We start from the raw sequence: 20568 nt of genomic DNA, 5'->3' as shown, positions 1-20568 counted from the left end.
CAAGTTACAGCTAGCAACAAATTTTGAATTGTATACTAAAATGATTGTTAGACATCCTACTACTAAAATAAATAAATTTCTGATTTTGTTGTTAATCATAACTTATACAAAAACTATTTTGTTTATGCGTGGTGCGTGCTCTCCACGCACAAAGTAATTATTTTTTACGAGTTACAGTTAGCAACAAATTCTGAATCGTATATTAAAATGATTGTTAGACATTCTACTACTGAAATAAATAAGTCCAAATTTGTTGTTAATTATTACAAATTACGAGTTGTTAGCTGTAACTCATTGAAAATAATTACTGTGCGCGCAAAGAACGCGCGCCGCACATAAACAAAATAGTTTCTCTACAAGTTACGATTTTTCACAAATGCATACATGTAAATACATGCTTTTATAATTAATTATAATAAGAGCCTGTTGCTCAGATAATGTTGTTTTTTCAAACCCAGGAGAGTCTTTTGAACAACAAGGATGTTCACTTTCTAGAGAAACGCTCTCTCCTATAAATTTGTAAAAATTAGCTTGTATGTTTTTTGATTCTTTGATTTGGATTACAGGTACAATTTTTTATGCCATACCTCACAACAGAGTTGCAACGAAATGTTTCTTGGAAACTTGGTATATCTTTGAAAAATATGCCGGCTAAATAACTGACATTTGTCTCACAGTTTACGTATTTGCAAACAACAACATTGGAAATTAGTAAAATTTGCAAACTTATCTGCGCGCGTAATTTGTATGAATTAAGCCCCGATATCTCTATTTATAGTATTAATTAATTTAAAAGACTTTGTTTCTGCTATTTTATTCATGTATATTCAAATATCTGAATTGTATCTTACATCCAATAATATTGGAAATATACTGTGAAATGCACATGTATTAGCAATAAATGTAATTATCATCAAATATATTTTTAAAGATCTTAAAGATAAATCGTTGTTATATTTTATAATAAGTACTTTTATTGCTTTTTTACAAGTCAAAGAATCAACTATTTTATATTGACTTTTACCAAGATACAATGCATTAGCTTTATTCAATTTTGTTGTTACTAATTTGCGACAATTCTTGATTTCACGATTTTATTTAATGTTTTCTATATTTTCTATATATTTATACATCTTACATATGCGAAATTGCGAAATCCGTAACTTTCTTTAACATCAGAGCATTTAAGCGATGCATGTACATTTTTTTACATAAAAATAAATATATGCACCTGTTGGTTGGTCATTATTTTGATATAAAGAGTATGAATTATATGAATCTAGTATTAATATGAAACTCTTTAAGAGGCGTAGAAGTTATCGATACGTCTTTGGTATGAACAAATATAATATCGTCATTTTTTTGTGCATTGATAATTTTGGTTATTCCATGTAAATAATTTACATGTTTTTGAACAAAGAATCAACACATAATAATAGACAATTTTTTAATACTAAAGATTTTAATTTATTGAATTCGCTTTCTACAGATGCACTAGAAGTAGGTTATGCGACCATAACCAAATTTATTTATATGTATAAATATTTGTCCAAAGTGGTAACAATCAGATATCAATTATAAGCCGTTCAATTAATTGTGGAAAATAATATGGATAAATTGTTTGGCTTTTATTTTAAAAAAATTGATAAAATAACGTCATTTAAAATTTCTTTACCCTACATGATCCATAAGTTTTCAAATGGATTAATAAGATCATTTATTTCTTTTGCTTTGTTTTTAATGTCGTCTTTAGTGCTACTATTGATGCTATTATCAAGACTTTTTAATTGGAATTCATTGGTTGTCATTAAGTTTATTACTTTAATTCATGTTTTATCATATTGCGCAGGATTGCCATTTTCCAAATTTCTATCGATTTCAGATGGTACTATAGTAAAAATAAATTTAATTATACCTTTTGCATTTTCAATATTTCTACAACGTATCAATTGACCAATTGCGTGTAGGTAAAACGTTTTTATTCTTTTATTTAATAATTTAAAAAAAATAAAACACGATTTAATAAAATGGATGACGTCAATTCTAATATAACACTTAGGCAAACTAGAATTTTTACATGAATCTCCATAATCTTCTATATTAGAGTAATTGATAAAAGTGCGAGTAATTGCGGTTAATAGTGTTTTTGAAGAATCGCATACCACTTCTTTTGGTATCGGTGCACCAGAACGTACTCATTCTGCAGACAAAAATGTATTGAATTAGCATTATGACTTTCACTAATCATTTGGCAAATTGAAAATTGACCACTTTGTAATTGATAACAAAATATATAAAAACATGTGTTTGGAGTTTGGACATTGACCCATCCGTTCCTTAGGAAATATACATGCATTGTTTTCCATAGCGTATCTTTTGTAAACATTAAGTTCATAATTACTCCAGTAATGAATAAAAAAAAGAATCTAATTCAATGTTGTGTATTACATTGTGTAAAGATAAAAATTTTTAAATAACCAATGCCTTAAAAAAATCTGGATCTATGTAATCTCTTATTGTTGCTTCTGATTTTGCTGTACGTAGAACAGTAGAACTGTATAAATGAGCAAGTTCTCTGAGTCTCCCTCTTTCATTAATATGTGTGCATTTTCTGCGCGATATACATGAACTGATTTTTTTTGTAATTTTTACCCGATAATTGTTCTTGTTGGATTTCTAAGATATTTTTTCCACAATTTCTTTCTTCTTATGTATGCAATTTAATTTCACACAAATATTAAATGGATCACTATCTTCTATAGTACATTTCAATGTACTACTACAGTTATAAAAACCTAAAAAAAATATTATTGTTTCTGAATCTACAAAAAATTAAAAATCTTGAAAAATTCTAAATTTGAGTTTTATATATTTTTCGGCTTTCCTTTATATGATGTTAAAAGCACGGCAACGTACTATAAGATATTATATCGCGGTGCCTGTCAAAAACCGCGTAGGGCAATTTTAATCATACTCACAAGAAAACCTACGAAAGTGTCACTTTTCGATTTTTCTGAAATTTAGATATGTTATAATACATAAAAAACTAAGAGACACATATTTTTTTAACAGCAAAAAAACATATTTAAGGGGTGAAACGACTCCCCCAAAATAGGGGGTAAAATGTAAAAATTACGATATCTTTGAGATCAGTAAAGCGATCTTAATGATTTTTGGTATGAAAGTATCTTTTGATAGAAGACGAAAATTGGCCTGAGTATGTTGGAGGGGGAGTGAAAATTAGGGGGCTAACTACCTCTAAAATAACCAATTTTTGCTGCAAAAAATCAGTTTTGATTTAATTGAAGTGAAATTTATGAAAACTTCAAAAGGAAAGCTAATTAAAGAACATGTATTTTTTGTTTTTTTGTTTTTTTTTTATAGAAATATTTGGGGGTAAATAACCTTTATATTGTCGCGCTTGTTTGACATTGCGCATGAAACACCTTGTAAAACTATATTTTTGAACTGTTCAATTTTTTTAATATATTGGTTTTTGAAGTCGTTGAATCCAAATCTGAAATCAGATTTTCAAAATTTAATATGGCGGATTCAATATGGCAGACAAAAACTCTAAAAATTACTTGAATAGGCAGTAACTTGACATGCAATTTTCAAAATACAATAAAATCAACTTATGACATTTATTGTTAGTTATGTGAAGTAAATTAAACATGTTAAAAATATTAATTGTTTATAACCGCCGGCGTTAGCGTTACCCGAGATGTATCAGAAAATAGTGAGAGGAAAGGGGACTCACTCTAATCAAGCACCCCGAAGAAATGTAAATCCGACCATGCGACCGTCGCGCGGTACATCTCGGATAACGCTAACGCCGGCGGTTATTAAATTAAACAATTAATATTTTTAACATGTTTAATTTACTTCACATAACTAACAGTAAATGTTATAAGTTGATTTTATTGTATTTTAAAAATTGCATGTCGAGTTACTGCCTATTCAAATAATTTTTAAAGTTTTTGTCCGCCATATTAAATTTTGAAAATCTAATTTCAGATTCAGATTCAGGAACTTCAGAAACCAATATATTAAAAAGATTGAACAGTTTAAAAATATAGTTTCACAAGGTGTTTCATGCGCAATGTCAAACGAGCGCGACAATATAGAGGTTATTTACGCCCAAATATTTATATAAAAAAAAAAATACTTGTTCCTTGATTAGTTTTTCTTTTAAAGTTTTTATAGATTTCACTTCAATTAGATCAAAACTGATTTTTTGTAGCAAAAAATTGGTTACTTTAAATATAATTGGCCCCCTAATTTTTACTCCCCCTCCAACATACCTAGATCGATTTTCGTCTTCCATCAAAAGATACTTTTATACCAAAAATCATTAAGATCGCTTCACTGATCTCAAAGATATCGCAATTTTCCATTTTACCCTCTATTTTGGGGGAGTCGTTTCACCCCCTAAATATGTTTTTTCGCTGCTAAAAAAAATACTTTTTTCTTAGTTTTTTAGTTTTTTATGTATTATAACATATCCAAATTTCAGAAAAATCGGAGAGTGACACTTCCGTAGGTTTACTTGTCAGATCAATACGGCAGTCTTTTGACACATGCCGATTTTCTCTGATCTCCGTTTATTCTATTACTAATGATATGTACTTTTCTACATCCTTATAAATCATGTTATCAGATACACTGGTAGTTGCCGATTAAAGACATAAACTTTTCGGCTTTGTTGTATTTGGCAATAAAGGGAAAGCCGTACAATATGATCAAATATACCGCGAATGTTGTGTAACACAACGCCCTGTGCGGTTTTTTGACCGATATCGCAATCTTAGAGTATGCTGCCGTTTTTACCATCATCTAAAGGAAAGCCAAAAAGTATATAAAACTCAAATTTTGGATTTTTCAAATTAGTCTCTAACAATTTGTCAGAGAAGTTACAACAGTTTGTCAGAGAGTATCACGTGTAGTTTTCACCACGTATCCAGTGCGCGGTAAACCAGGAAAAGTTGATCCTAAGATAATAAGAGACGATTATTAAATATAAAAATATTATTAAACAATGAGAGCAAAATTATTTCGAAAACGCACAAAATTTGGAAAACTATATCGCAAAATTTAAATAACAAAGTAACACTTAATAGTTTATATATGTTTACTACATGCAATAGATGTAGTATAAGAGATGATATTTAATAAAATTTCACATAATGACAAATCTGTTTCCGCAAGTGAAAGTATGTTAGCAGACTCAAACTGGAATGAAATATCAGCAAATGCATCATCGGATTATAGCAAACAGGATAATGTCATTGTTATTTCTCTAGAGAAAATTTTACCAGTTTGCTGAAAAAAAGAGTGTACAAACGTCGAGTTTATAGGAAAAAGACGTACTATCGCTTGTGTAAAGTTTTAAAACCCGGGAAATGGCAAAAAGTAATTACAGACAAGTTTTGGTAAGTTACGCGCATGAAATGTGCATTTCAATTAAAAAATCATTACATTTTTGCAGATGCTAAATTTGGCGTCATCAATGGTAAGATAAATTATACTAATAAAAATAACTAAGTTAGGCAAAATTATATTCTAATTATACATTACTATTTAATTGTTCAAAGGTAGTTGTTTTACAACAGTCATAGCAAAAAATGCTAGAGTACATCGTACAGACCTGTGCTTCAAAATTTTTCATGTTGTGAATGCCAGTTATCCTCCAGAGGATGAAATTGCATGGATATTTATTGAGCAAGTTGTGTACGACTTTTCGAAAACCAAAACGTATGTTTCTGTTACTTCTTTGATGTCAGATATTGTGAAATTGAATAGTGAGAATTGAGTTTTACTTAAGAGTTAACATTTTGATATTCTTAAGTGTTTTACTAAAAATTTTTAATTCAGAGTTAGGTATTTAGATATTTTTAAGTGTTTTGACTTAAAAGTTTTAATTTAGATTTAACATTTTAACATTTTTAAGTGTTTTTAATGCAAAATTATTTGATATTAATGATGATTTGCTTTGTTTGTGATCAAATATTTTTACTATTAAAAACATTGATACACTATTTGAAGCATAAACATAGACGTTTGAACCAATTAAAGAAGACAACTGTAAAAGATCATTCAGTTCATTAAATTAATTTACAAAACACATTGCAATTGTGCGTGAGAGCTTAGTTAATCCAAATAATTAGAACGAAAACAGCAAACAAAAAAATATAATTGAATTTCTGACAAGTTCCGAAGCATCTACGCAATTGAATGCTAACAATTTACCAAATTTTCATCTCTTCTCAAGGTGTTAACTACATTTCATGATGCATTGGATAGCACACTAACCACAATAGCAGCATAATTAAATTTATTGCAAATATATTATAATAATAACTTATTAATTCCTAGAAGTTTTGTTCAAGAAGTTGTTGATTCAGTAAAAAATATATTCTGTTCTGACGTTATATGTGAGTAGTAAGACTATGCCGATTCAAAGCCATGGGGCAATGAGGGGGGGTGAGGGGCGAGGGGGAATGTAGGCGCGGGGGTACCTGCGGTACGTACCGCGGAGTGGGTGATGATCCGCGAGGTCTGACATGGGAGGTGGGTGGTGACCCGCGAGACCTAACTTGGGAGGTGGGGGTCAGCCCGCTGAACTGACCCGCGCGTGGGAGTCAGCCCGAGGTCCTACCCAGGTGGGAGGGAATGATACAGGGAGTGGGTGGTGATCCTCGAGATGCAGTGGGTGGTGTCACCCACTGATCTAGAGGTGGGATTGAAAGGTGGGGGTAAGTCGCGCGGCAGAGCGGTATATACCACCGAGGATGATGTTGGGGAGAGAGGAATCCCATGGCTTCGAACCGGCGTGTATTTTTTAAAAAATACCACGGCGGTTCTCCGCGGCGATATCCGCGGCGATTTCCGCGGCGTATTTTGCGGCGGTTTTCCGCGGCGATTTCCGCGGGGCCCGCCGCAGCCCGCGCGCAATTTCCGCGGGTCCCGCCGCCACCCGCGGGCAATTTTCGCGGGGCCCGCCGCCGCCGCCGCCGTCGCCCGCGCCCGCCGCCCGCGCCCGCTGCCGCTAGCGCGCGAATTCGGCGGACAGAGAAAAAATAAAAATTTCTTTAAAAAGAAACTTACCGCTGCAGCCGCCGTCGCCGCCGCTGCCACCGTCGCCGCCGCTGCACCGTCGCCGCCGCCACCGCCACCGCCACCGCCACCACCACCACCACCACCACCACCACCACCACCACCACCACCACCGCCACACTGTTAGTGTATTTGTTCAATATTCGTTCGGTACTATGCGTACCGAACGATGCCCCGTTGTGGTGTCCACCACAACAATGTAGTTTCTGTAAAAAACTACACGTTGTCCGCTTGTGGTGTCCACCACAACGATAAGCGGGACGAATTCCCGCTCTTCCTCCGCGCGACGATCCATTTTTTTTTTTTCGCGACACGACTGCGCGACGGTATAATTGCGACTGACGAAGGGCTCGCTCAGCGAGAGCATCCTCCGTCGCATCGCGTATTTTGACGGCGGCTAATCACAAAGGTATACGATTACATCGAAGACAAACGATATATGATTACATTGTAGGTGAAGCAAACGCCGCTACTCTATGCTTGCAATTATATTATATTAATTGTTTTATTTTTTTCTACCTAATTTTCGTTATTCTTCCTGCATCCACTTGGAAGACAGTATTCCACTACGTATAACTGTTCAAGTCTCGTAATTTTCTAGCCTTCCGTTCGAGAGATACAGAATATTCTTTATGCAAGTTATATTTGCCGATGCCCGATTCTTCCCCTGTGGAATGTTATCGTTCGCGTGATGCAATCAGTGTCAAGGTTATTCTATAAGAGACTAAACGCAACTTGTAACACTAATATACGTTATAACATGGGAAAGGTTTATGACGAGACAAACTCTGTTTTATACATTTCACATTTTTTTATTTGAGTATGTAATACAATGTGTACAATCATTCTATTAAGTAGTTAATGCGTCGTATATAATAGTATCAATAGCGTAGGCTATTAATTCGCACTCAATTTGCGAACTCTTATCGTAAGATTTGCGCAATAATTCTGTCGCGTCTGGTTTGTTCATGGCAAAGTTTTGACGCAAGAACGTTACAAAATATTTAAATTTCTCAGTCGCAGTTGCAATGCTCTGATGCAGCGTATAATATACATGCTCCACACAGTGCTCTAGTTCAAACATGAAGAGCATGGTTGTAGGCTTGAGGTAAATACATGCATCGAGTAAAGATAACTTAACAATACTTTCATCATGCAATTTCACGAGTTGTACGGTAAGGTCATGAATCGGTAACGATGGTGCTTCGGTTGACTGGACGAATCGCTCGAAATCCGCACGTTTATCTAACAGAGCTCTCCACGTTCTGTATGGTAGGACAATCCGGTTGCCACGTGTATCGCCGAGCGATATCTCCACGGAGCAGGAAACAGATCCCACGTTGATCGCTACATCAATCCATTTGTAGGAAGTTGATGTTAGCGCAAACCTTCTGCCCAGTATACGTGGCGTATATCGTATATTCGAAGACGCTCTGAAAAAAAGAAACGGATACGAGTGAAATAAATGAATAAAATTCAAAGTCTTTATATCGTATAACAAAAGAATACTTACTTTTCACGCGCCTCGGTTGGAACGTAATAGTTTGCCATTGTATGTATTTCAAGAGCGATGTCAAAAACTGTTCAAACGAGCGACTGATGCAATACTGATCGCCAAATAGTGATGTTTGCAGTTATTAATGTTGTATTGGAAACGTATAGATGGAGAGGGGATAGTTTCCCCCACTCCAACAATTTCATCGGTAGCCTTGAACATGTCTCGACACGTTTATTCTTCTGAATCTTTTGTATAGGAGAGGGGATAGTTTCCCCACTCTTTCCAATAATTACATCATCATCGTCGGTATCACGTTTTCGCGACAACGTTGTACAAGAACAAAAATGTTATACATAACGTGCATGGTGTACGTGAAACGCTAAATGAAACATGAAAAAAAACGTTGAAGAAACGTCGATGTAATAGAGAAAAACGTCGATGTAATGGAGGGGAAAGGAATAAAAAAACGTATATTACATATGTTTATTCATGTAATTGTGTCCACCAATTGAATAGTTTGAATACATTTTGTAAAGCACAATGTCTATTCGTACGGTGTTGTCCACATTGAAAAGTATTAACATCATCTAGATTATTTAAATTATCCACGTCTTCGTAATCCACATCCAGGCTCTCGATGTATGCGTATTCTCGTCGACTGTCCAGAAGTAATTCTCCCAGCCATTCTCGTTTCTCGTGCCCTTTGACGTACACAATCTCCTTGTCGTCAGGATTTTCAGCACCCAGTACTGCAGTCGTAATCACTTGTCTCGCTTTCCGGTACGGAACCACTCCGTCGGTGCCCCATCTTAGTCCATGATGACAGGCAGTGAGCCAGGAAGCACAGGATCTTTCGGATTTCATCAACCAATCCCATGGCTGGGGACTGTCAAAGATATAATGCGCGAGAACGTTTCCCCCTCTTAACACCGCAAATTCTTTTACGATGAAACCCCTTAATCGTCCAAGGGGGAAACCTTGCAGATCCACGAACGTTGGCACGGACATGTCGCGGTCGAAAAGAAGACTGTGGTTCATGTCGATGTATCGTATAATATATATATGCGCAGAATTAGGTGATTTTGCGCACAATGTTTGTCAACGGGTTATATTGAATCACGCGATCGTGTATTATGAGTGCATACGCGCCGGTGTTCTCCGGTACGTTATCTTTAGTTTCGAATTCTATTCGCACGTCAACGGTTGCGCTCTTAATCGATTCAACTTGCCGACTGCAATCAATTATTACGAACGGACCTCTGTTTAGAAAGTTGGTGACGGTGAGATTCGGCTCGAGATACTCGTATCCGAGGTAGGTTTTGCAGAAACGCGCGTACATCTCGTATAGAATAGCCCATTTGTTTTTGGCAAAATCAAGATCCATTTCGATGTAGGGATAAGATTCAGAATTCAGATAAAGTTTCACGTTGGTCAAATTGCAATGGTCGAATCGGCTCGTGTCCTCAGACATGTTATTTTTTCGGCCGGTTTGCATAGCGAAAATGACGTATCGCGGCTTCTCGAGCTGAGTAGCGGTCTTGATAGCCCACGAATGCTTGGTGGTGCGTTGCAATAGTGGATACTCATAAAGATCCCACGAGCGAAAAGCCATGCTGAGATATCGTCCGCTCTCCAAAGTGCGCAGCATCGAAAGTTTATTTATATCACTCAAGAGCACATGCGGCATTCGCCACTGAATTTTAAACAACTCGAGAACGGGCTCCAACGCCGAATTACCCTTCAGACAATTGTTATCGTTGCGCGCTCGTATCAAGATCAACTCGTGACGAGCATTGATCACTATGCGTTTATAATCTTCGCAGAATCCTAACAGCACGTAGAGCGGGACACAGAAATTGAAATACCCGTCAGCGGTAGTCATCTGCGTTTCCCAGCCGGCATTTCGCAGAATCACGCTTTTGTCGGATGACAGCGTTACATAGTTTTTCAGCGTGCTGGTTATGCCCACGTTTCTATTACGATCAATTTCAACGCCGTTCAACTCGTATCTTATCTCGTCGAACATAAAAGCCACGCAATTGTTTCCCAATACCACGTCGCCGCTAACCCCTTCAGGTCTATTCTGTTTCGTAATTCTCCCCTCGACGTATAGGAAACTCTCGTACGGCAATGTATACAAATCTTGTTGTTGTATGGGTATTCTTATCTCATCGCTGTGCCCGTACGTTGTGTTTGCATACGGCGAATAAGCGTGGGTTTCAATCTTGACGATGCGATCGTCAAAGATCGGCTCGTCTCTGACGTTTAGAATATCAGTCATTTTTTAAGATTTTCGTACCGCGAATCCTAGTGATTGTAAAAATTTAACATTTGATGCGCTGAGCTTTTTCTTCTCAACTAATCTATTATTGACCGATAAAGTCGATTGCCCGGTAAATGATGCTCTCTGCGCTCGCTCGGCTCCGTTTATTACCAGCATCACACACGCCTTCGAACATGCAGCCTAACTGTGATTTCCTCCCCGCGAAAGTCCAGTAATCGTCCGTTTTGATCGACAACGCGTACGGTGATGTCACTAACGCTCCGTATGAGCACTGGCAAGTAAATGACTTGAGAAGGTCTTTCACTGACTTTATATCCCGGCGCGACGCTCGGTGAAAATTCGTGGATCGTGTGCACTCGCGCATCATTGCTGTAAGCTCCCGCGGTCAAGTTGCATTCTATGCGTATAATGTTCACATTCATGATGTTTATCGACACGTCCGATTCGTGCCATCTTCGCGGTCGCAGTATACGCATCGATGAGAATCCCAGCAGCGATCCAATGTTATTTGGTTTGCTGAAGTTTATTCTGTAGGCACATTTAATCTCGCACCGCATCGTGTTATGGTTTGCGCGAATCACTATCGGGAACGCTGCTTCCTCGTCCACATCGTCGTTGTTGCCGCGGACAGTGGCATCGGCAATCGTGCCATCCGCATTGGGTGCATCGCGTCGTGGACGTCTCTGCGAAATTGCACGTTTCAAATATTCGTTTATGGCCGGTATTTCATACGATCCTTCGGGTATCGTTAGTTCCGTGTCGTCCTTGCCGAAATAGAACTTATTGTTGGAGGCGTTCACGTTGGGTATCGTGTGATAAGTCTCGAAGAGCGTCAGACCGAGCTCATAGTCTCCATCGGTCAAATCTATTGGCGGTGAATAATTTGCAGCGAGAACGCTGCTCGTTCCGCTGAGCGTTAGTGTCAACGACATGACGGAGAAAGCGCTCGACTTACACTGAGAGTCTGCGGCACCACGTCGATCTTTTTAAAATTTTACTGTTTGAAGAAAACGCAAGCACATTTGCCCACAGAAGTTCTGAGCGTATGTCTGATAGGGCGTTCGGTTGTACTCAATCGTAACATTGTTTACGAAATAACGCACGAGATCTCGAGGTGGTCGCAGATTGCCAAAACTATCGAAATATTTGACGCGGTTGCTCCTCTTTGCAAACGCTACCCAATGAGTACCAGGCCCCGTGGTATTGTCTAGATTAACGATGGCGCTCTCGTTTAAACGCACGCCATTCGACGGTAAAGCATCGAGCATGAAAACACCTCTAAAATACGGTATGCGCATACGTCTCGCCAATTGTTTCAACTGCACGTCAGTAGTCACGCCTGTGGGCATTCTTATCGTCTTTTCGGCGTTTTTTTTTCTTCTTCGCTGATAAACCTCGTCCACCGTTATATGGGCCCAGGTACAATCCTCGTCCGTCTTTATATGGAGCTAAATGTAGACCGCGACCCTGTTCCATCGCGCGATTGTGGCGTTGCAGCTCCTCGAGCTGGCGTCGCACGGCTTTGTTGGCGTTTATCGCTTTCGCTACACCGGCTGCTCCTCCGACTAATGATCCAATCGCGCCCAAGATTGGCAGGATCGGTAACATACCACCTCGCTTCGCCGACGGAAGTATTCGTTTTTTCTTTGTCGTTGTTTTCCTCTTTTTCGCCTTCATACCCATGCCGATCTTGGTCTTGGCCTTCATCGCTGTCCAAACGGCTGCAGCGGCGGCTTTTTCGCCGATAGTCGAATCTCCTGCGATGACGCGTCCCAGCGCTTTATCGGCGAGCACCTTATCCGCCGCGTGTCTATCGACGAGTTCGTTGCTAAGAGAGTATGCAATATCGTGTTCGCGGCACGCTGCGTCCAATGGATTTACGCCTCTGTCGCCTCTAGCTAATCGTTTCTTCAACCGAGTGCCCGGACCGCAAAACTGATAGCCGGGAATATGTAATTCGAAAGGAAGCGCGTTTATCGCTCGATTCAGCAGACCTCCGACGCAGCCTTTGCTCGACGCTGACATTCCTCGCAGTCCTTAATTCTCGGCGCGGGACCGTCAATGTGCGTCCGCTGCCACGGCTGATTGTGATGCTCGTTGCAGCGACGATACGTTCCAACCTCAGGGTCCGTCTGTATATGTTTCGGAAGTCTTGGCCAAAGATGATCGATGTAGTTGCCGCACACGCGTAAAAGTACAATCTTCGGTATATACTCCAACTGCTCAGTGCTTAGATCAAGAACATGGCAGGGAGATGACAACGCGAGAAACATTTTTTCGCTAATGAACGCTTCAAGGTTTCGCGCGTCTATATATAGGTGCTCGAGGTATCACGCGAGTTTAGTTGTAAACATGATATTCGTGCGGCAATCGCGTACGATACGCGTCACAAACTGTGACGAAAAATTGCGAATAATGGGGGAGAGCGCGCAGTTGCGGAAACATGGCGAAATGCTGCCGAGTACCATCCGCGCCATAATTGCGGGCCCATCTTCGTGCGGCAAGACTAACGTTCTTATAAGTCTGCTCGAGAGTCCGCACGGTGTACGTTTCGAGAATGTTTACGTATATTCAAAGTCGCTACAGCAGCCAAAATATCGATATCTCGAAAATCTGTTGACATCGATCGACGAAATTGGATACTTTACGTTCTCAAATAATAGCGATGTCGTTCCGCCAATCGAGGCTCGTCCGAACTCGATCTTCGTCTTCGACGACGTTGCGTGCGATAAGCAAGATGCGATCAGAGAATACTTTTCAATGGGTCGCCACTCTTCAGTCGACTGCTTTTACCTTTGTCAAACGTACGCGAGGATACCGAAACATCTGATTCGCGATAATGCCAATCTCCTAATCCTGTTTAAACAGGATGGTATGGCCGGATGGTACTCGGCAGCATTTCGCCATGTTTCCGCAACTGCGCGCTCTCCCCCATTATTCGCAATTTTTCGTCACAGTTTGTGACGCGTATCGTACGCGATTGCCGCACGAATATCATGTTTACAACTAAACTCGCGTGATACCTCGAGCACCTATATATAGACGCGCGAAACCTTGAAGCGTTCATTAGCGAAAAAATGTTTCTCGCGTTGTCATCTCCCTGCCATGTTCTTGATCTAAGCACTGAGCAGTTGGAGTATATACCGAAGATTGTACTTTTACGCGTGTGCGGCAACTACATCGATCATCTTTGGCCAAGACTTCCGAAACATATACAGACGGACCCTGAGGTTGGAACGTATCGTCGCTGCAACGAGCATCACAATCAGCCGTGGCAGCGGACGCACATTGACGGTCCCGCGCCGAGAATTAAGGACTGCGAGGAATGTCAGCGTCGAGCAAAGGCTGCGTCGGAGGTCTGCTGAATCGAGCGATAAACGCGCTTCCTTTCGAATTACATATTCCCGGCTATCAGTTTTGCGGTCCGGGCACTCGGTTGAAGAAACGATTAGCTAGAGGCGACAGAGGCGTAAATCCATTGGACGCAGCGTGCCGCGAACACGATATTGCATACTCTCTTAGCAACGAACTCGTCGATAGACACGCGGCGGATAAGGTGCTCGCCGATAAAGCGCTGGGACGCGTCATCGCAGGAGATTCGACTATCGGCGAAAAAGCCGCCGCTGCAGCCGTTTGGACAGCGATGAAGGCCAAGACCAAGATCGGCATGGGTATGAAGGCGAAAAAGAGGAAAACAACGACAAAGAAAAAACGAATACTTCCGTCGGCGAAGCGAGGTGGTATGTTACCGATCCTGCCAATCTTGGGCGCGATTGGATCATTAGTCGGAGGAGCAGCCGGTGTAGCGAAAGCGATAAACGCCAACAAAGCCGTGCGACGCCAGCTCGAGGAGCTGCAACGCCACAATCGCGCGATGGAACAGGGTCGCGGTCTACATTTAGCTCCATATAAAGACGGACGAGGATTGTACCTGGGCCCATATAACGGTGGACGAGGTTTATCAGCGAAGAAGAAAAAAAAAACGCCGAAAAGACGATAAGAATGCCCACAGGCGTGACTACTGACGTGCAGTTGAAACAATTGGCGAGACGTATGCGCATACCGTATTTTAGAGGTGTTTTCATGCTCGATGCTTTACCGTCGAATGGCGTGCGTTTAAACGAGAGCGCCATCGTTAATCTAGACAATACCACGGGGCCTGGTACTCATTGGGTAGCGTTTGCAAAGAGGAGCAACCGCGTCAAATATTTCGATAGTTTTGGCAATCTGCGACCACCTCGAGATCTCGTGCGTTATTTCGTAAACAATGTTACGATTGAGTACAACCGAACGCCCTATCAGACATACGCTCAGAACTTCTGTGGGCAAATGTGCTTGCGTTTTCTTCAAACAGTAAAATTTTAAAAAGATCGACGTGGTGCCGCAGACTCTCAGTGTAAGTCGAGCGCTTTCTCCGTCATGTCGTTGACACTAACGCTCAGCGGAACGAGCAGCGTTCTCGCTGCAAATTATTCACCGCCAATAGATTTGACCGATGGAGACTATGAGCTCGGTCTGACGCTCTTCGAGACTTATCACACGATACCCAACGTGAACGCCTCCAACAATAAGTTCTATTTCGGCAAGGACGACACGGAACTAACGATACCCGAAGGATCGTATGAAATACCGGCCATAAACGAATATTTGAAACGTGCAATTTCGCAGAGACGTCCACGACGCGATGCACCCAATGCGGATGGCACGATTGCCGATGCCACTGTCCGCGGCAACAACGACGATGTGGACGAGGAAGCAGCGTTCCCGATAGTGATTCGCGCAAACCATAACACGATGCGGTGCGAGATTAAATGTGCCTACAGAATAAACTTCAGCAAACCAAATAACATTGGATCGCTGCTGGGATTCTCATCGATGCGTATACTGCGACCGCGAAGATGGCACGAATCGGACGTGTCGATAAACATCATGAATGTGAACATTATACGCATAGAATGCAACTTGACCGCGGGAGCTTACAGCAATGATGCGCGAGTGCACACGATCCACGAATTTTCACCGAGCGTCGCGCCGGGATATAAAGTCAGTGAAAGACCTTCTCAAGTCATTTACTTGCCAGTGCTCATACGGAGCGTTAGTGACATCACCGTACGCGTTGTCGATCAAAACGGACGATTACTGGACTTTCGCGGGGAGGAAATCACAGTTAGGCTGCATGTTCGAAGGCGTGTGTGATGCTGGTAATAAACGGAGCCGAGCGAGCGCAGAGAGCATCATTTACCGGGCAATCGACTTTATCGGTCAATAATAGATTAGTTGAGAAGAAAAAGCTCAGCGCATCAAATGTTAAATTTTTACAATCACTAGGATTCGCGGTACGAAAATCTTAAAAAATGACTGATATTCTAAACGTCAGAGACGAGCCGATCTTTGACGATCGCATCGTCAAGATTGAAACCCACGCTTATTCGCCGTATGCAAACACAACGTACGGGCACAGCGATGAGATAAGAATACCCATACAACAACAAGATTTGTATACATTGCCGTACGAGAGTTTCCTATACGTCGAGGGGAGAATTACGAAACAGAATAGACCTGAAGGGGTTAGCGGCGACGTGGTATTGGGAAACAATTGCGTGGCTTTTATGTTCGACGAGATAAGATACGAGTTGAACGGCGTTGAAATTGATCGTAATAGAAACGTGGGCATAACCAGCACGCTGAAAAACTATGTAACGCTGTCATCCGACAAAAGCGTGATTCTGCGAAATGCCGGCTGGGAAACGCAGATGACTACCGCTGACGGGTATTTCAATTTCTGTGTCCCGCTCTACGTGCTGTTAGGATTCTGCGAAGATTATAAACGCATAGTGATCAATGCTCGTCACGAGTTGATCTTGATACGAGCGCGCAACGATAACAATTGTCTGAAGGGTAATTCGGCGTTGGAGCCCGTTCTCGAGTTGTTTAAAATTCAGTGGCGAATGCCGCATGTGCTCTTGAGTGATATAAATAAACTTTCGATGCTGCGCACTTTGGAGAGCGGACGATATCTCAGCATGGCTTTTCGCTCGTGGGATCTTTATGAGTATCCACTATTGCAACGCACCACCAAGCATTCGTGGGCTATCAAGACCGCTACTCAGCTCGAGAAGCCGCGATACGTCATTTTCGCTATGCAAACCGGCCGAAAAAATAACATGTCTGAGGACACGAGCCGATTCGACCATTGCAATTTGACCAACGTGAAACTTTATCTGAATTCTGAATCTTATCCCTACATCGAAATGGATCTTGATTTTGCCAAAAACAAATGGGCTATTCTATACGAGATGTACGCGCGTTTCTGCAAAACCTACCTCGGATACGAGTATCTCGAGCCGAATCTCACCGTCACCAACTTTCTAAACAGAGGTCCGTTCGTAATAATTGATTGCAGTCGGCAAGTTGAATCGATTAAGAGCGCAACCGTTGACGTGCGAATAGAATTCGAAACTAAAGATAACGTACCGGAGAACACCGGCGCGTATGCACTCATAATACACGATCGCGTGATTCAATATAACCCGTTGACAAACATTGTGCGCAAAATCACCTAATTCTGCGCATATATATATTATACGATACATCGACATGAACCACAGTCTTCTTTTCGACCGCGACATGTCCGTGCCAACGTTCGTGGATCTGCAAGGTTTCCCCCTTGGACGATTAAGGGGTTTCATCGTAAAAGAATTTGCGGTGTTAAGAGGGGGAAACGTTCTCGCGCATTATATCTTTGACAGTCCCCAGCCATGGGATTGGTTGATGAAATCCGAAAGATCCTGTGCTTCCTGGCTCACTGCCTGTCATCATGGACTAAGATGGGGCACCGACGGAGTGGTTCCGTACCGGAAAGCGAGACAAGTGATTACGACTGCAGTACTGGGTGCTGAAAATCCTGACGACAAGGAGATTGTGTACGTCAAAGGGCACGAGAAACGAGAATGGCTGGGAGAATTACTTCTGGACAGTCGACGAGAATACGCATACATCGAGAGCCTGGATGTGGATTACGAAGACGTGGATAATTTAAATAATCTAGATGATGTTAATACTTTTCAATGTGGACAACACCGTACGAATAGACATTGTGCTTTACAAAATGTATTCAAACTATTCAATTGGTGGACACAATTACATGAATAAACATATGTAATATACGTTTTTTTATTCCTTTCCCCTCCATTACATCGACGTTTTTCTCTATTACATCGACGTTTCTTCAACGTTTTTTTTCATGTTTCATTTAGCGTTTCACGTACACCATGCACGTTATGTATAACATTTTTGTTCTTGTACAACGTTGTCGCGAAAACGTGATACCGACGATGATGATGTAATTATTGGAAAGAGTGGGGAAACTATCCCCTCTCCTATACAAAAGATTCAGAAGAATAAACGTGTCGAGACATGTTCAAGGCTACCGATGAAATTGTTGGAGTGGGGGAAACTATCCCCTCTCCATCTATACGTTTCCAATACAACATTAATAACTGCAAACATCACTATTTGGCGATCAGTATTGCATCAGTCGCTCGTTTGAACAGTTTTTGACATCGCTCTTGAAATACATACAATGGCAAACTATTACGTTCCAACCGAGGCGCGTGAAAAGTAAGTATTCTTTTGTTATACGATATAAAGACTTTGAATTTTATTCATTTATTTCACTCGTATCCGTTTCTTTTTTTCAGAGCGTCTTCGAATATACGATATACGCCACGTATACTGGGCAGAAGGTTTGCGCTAACATCAACTTCCTACAAATGGATTGATGTAGCGATCAACGTGGGATCTGTTTCCTGCTCCGTGGAGATATCGCTCGGCGATACACGTGGCAACCGGATTGTCCTACCATACAGAACGTGGAGAGCTCTGTTAGATAAACGTGCGGATTTCGAGCGATTCGTCCAGTCAACCGAAGCACCATCGTTACCGATTCATGACCTTACCGTACAACTCGTGAAATTGCATGATGAAAGTATTGTTAAGTTATCTTTACTCGATGCATGTATTTACCTCAAGCCTACAACCATGCTCTTCATGTTTGAACTAGAGCACTGTGTGGAGCATGTATATTATACGCTGCATCAGAGCATTGCAACTGCGACTGAGAAATTTAAATATTTTGTAACGTTCTTGCGTCAAAACTTTGCCATGAACAAACCAGACGCGACAGAATTATTGCGCAAATCTTACGATAAGAGTTCGCAAATTGAGTGCGAATTAATAGCCTACGCTATTGATACTATTATATACGACGCATTAACTACTTAATAGAATGATTGTACACATTGTATTACATACTCAAATAAAAAAATGTGAAATGTATAAAACAGAGTTTGTCTCGTCATAAACCTTTCCCATGTTATAACGTATATTAGTGTTACAAGTTGCGTTTAGTCTCTTATAGAATAACCTTGACACTGATTGCATCACGCGAACGATAACATTCCACAGGGGAAGAATCGGGCATCGGCAAATATAACTTGCATAAAGAATATTCTGTATCTCTCGAACGGAAGGCTAGAAAATTACGAGACTTGAACAGTTATACGTAGTGGAATACTGTCTTCCAAGTGGATGCAGGAAGAATAACGAAAATTAGGTAGAAAAAAATAAAACAATTAATATAATATAATTGCAAGCATAGAGTAGCGGCGTTTGCTTCACCTACAATGTAATCATATATCGTTTGTCTTCGATGTAATCGTATACCTTTGTGATTAGCCGCCGTCAAAATACGCGATGCGACGGAGGATGCTCTCGCTGAGCGAGCCCTTCGTCAGTCGCAATTATACCGTCGCGCAGTCGTGTCGCGAAAAAAAAAAAATGGATCGTCGCGCGGAGGAAGAGCGGGAATTCGTCCCGCTTATCGTTGTGGTGGACACCACAAGCGGACAACGTGTAGTTTTTTACAGAAACTACATTGTTGTGGTGGACACCACAACGGGGCATCGTTCGGTACGCATAGTACCGAACGAATATTGAACAAATACACTAACAGTGTGGCGGTGGTGGTGGTGGTGGTGGTGGTGGTGGTGGTGGTGGTGGTGGTGGCGGTGGCGGTGGCGGTGGCGGCGGCGACGGCGGTTCTCCGCGGCGAGATCCGCGGCGACGGCGGCTGCAGCGGTAAGTTTCTTTTTAAAGAAATTTTTATTTTTTCTCTGTCCGCCGAATTCGCGCGCTAGCGGCAGCGGGCGCGGGCGGCGGGCGCGGGCGACGGCGGCGGCGGCGGCGGGCCCCGCGAAAATTGCCCGCGGGTGGCGGCGGGACCCGCGGAAATTGCGCGCGGGCTGCGGCGGGCCCCGCGGAAATCGCCGCGGAAAACCGCCGCAAAATACGCCGCGGAAATCGCCGCGGATATCGCCGCGGAGAACCGCCGTGGTATTTTTTAAAAAATACACGCCGGTTCGAAGCCATGGGATTCCTCTCTCCCCAACATCATCCTCGGTGGTATATACCGCTCTGCCGCGCGACTTACCCCCACCTTTCAATCCCACCTCTAGATCAGTGGGTGACACCACCCACTGCATCTCGAGGATCACCACCCACTCCCTGTATCATTCCCTCCCACCTGGGTAGGACCGCGGGCTGACTCCCACGCGCGGGTCAGTTCAGCGGGCTGACCCCCACCTCCCAAGTTAGGTCTCGCGGGTCACCA

The 20568-nt window shown here is 41.6% G+C and overlaps 2 protein-coding genes across 2 annotated transcripts; one reads left to right on the top strand and one right to left on the bottom strand.

Moving 5' to 3' along the window:
- Positions 1–7914: 7914 nt before the first annotated feature.
- LOC120359686 lies at positions 7915–8680 on the bottom strand. The gene is made up of 2 exons (XM_039458150.1): positions 8630–8680; positions 7915–8549 (listed from the first exon to the last, which is right to left on the bottom strand). Exons 1-2 carry the CDS (start codon positions 8665–8667, stop codon positions 7967–7969), a joined length of 621 nt encoding a protein of 206 aa, XP_039314084.1. The 5' UTR covers positions 8668–8680; the 3' UTR covers positions 7915–7966.
- Positions 8681–18443: 9763 nt separating this feature from the next.
- LOC113002825 lies at positions 18444–19233 on the top strand. The gene is made up of 2 exons (XM_026129964.2): positions 18444–18518; positions 18599–19233. Exons 1-2 carry the CDS (start codon positions 18481–18483, stop codon positions 19179–19181), a joined length of 621 nt encoding a protein of 206 aa, XP_025985749.2. The 5' UTR covers positions 18444–18480; the 3' UTR covers positions 19182–19233.
- The last annotated feature ends 1335 nt before the right edge of the window (positions 19234–20568 follow it).

The sequence above is a fragment of the Solenopsis invicta genome, chromosome 15 (genome assembly GCF_016802725.1).
Source record: "Solenopsis invicta isolate M01_SB chromosome 15, UNIL_Sinv_3.0, whole genome shotgun sequence".
NCBI classification, from domain to species: Eukaryota; Metazoa; Arthropoda; class Insecta; order Hymenoptera; family Formicidae; genus Solenopsis; species Solenopsis invicta.
Note: the sequence above shows the minus strand (reverse complement) of the source record. Positions and strands in the feature narration are given on the sequence as shown.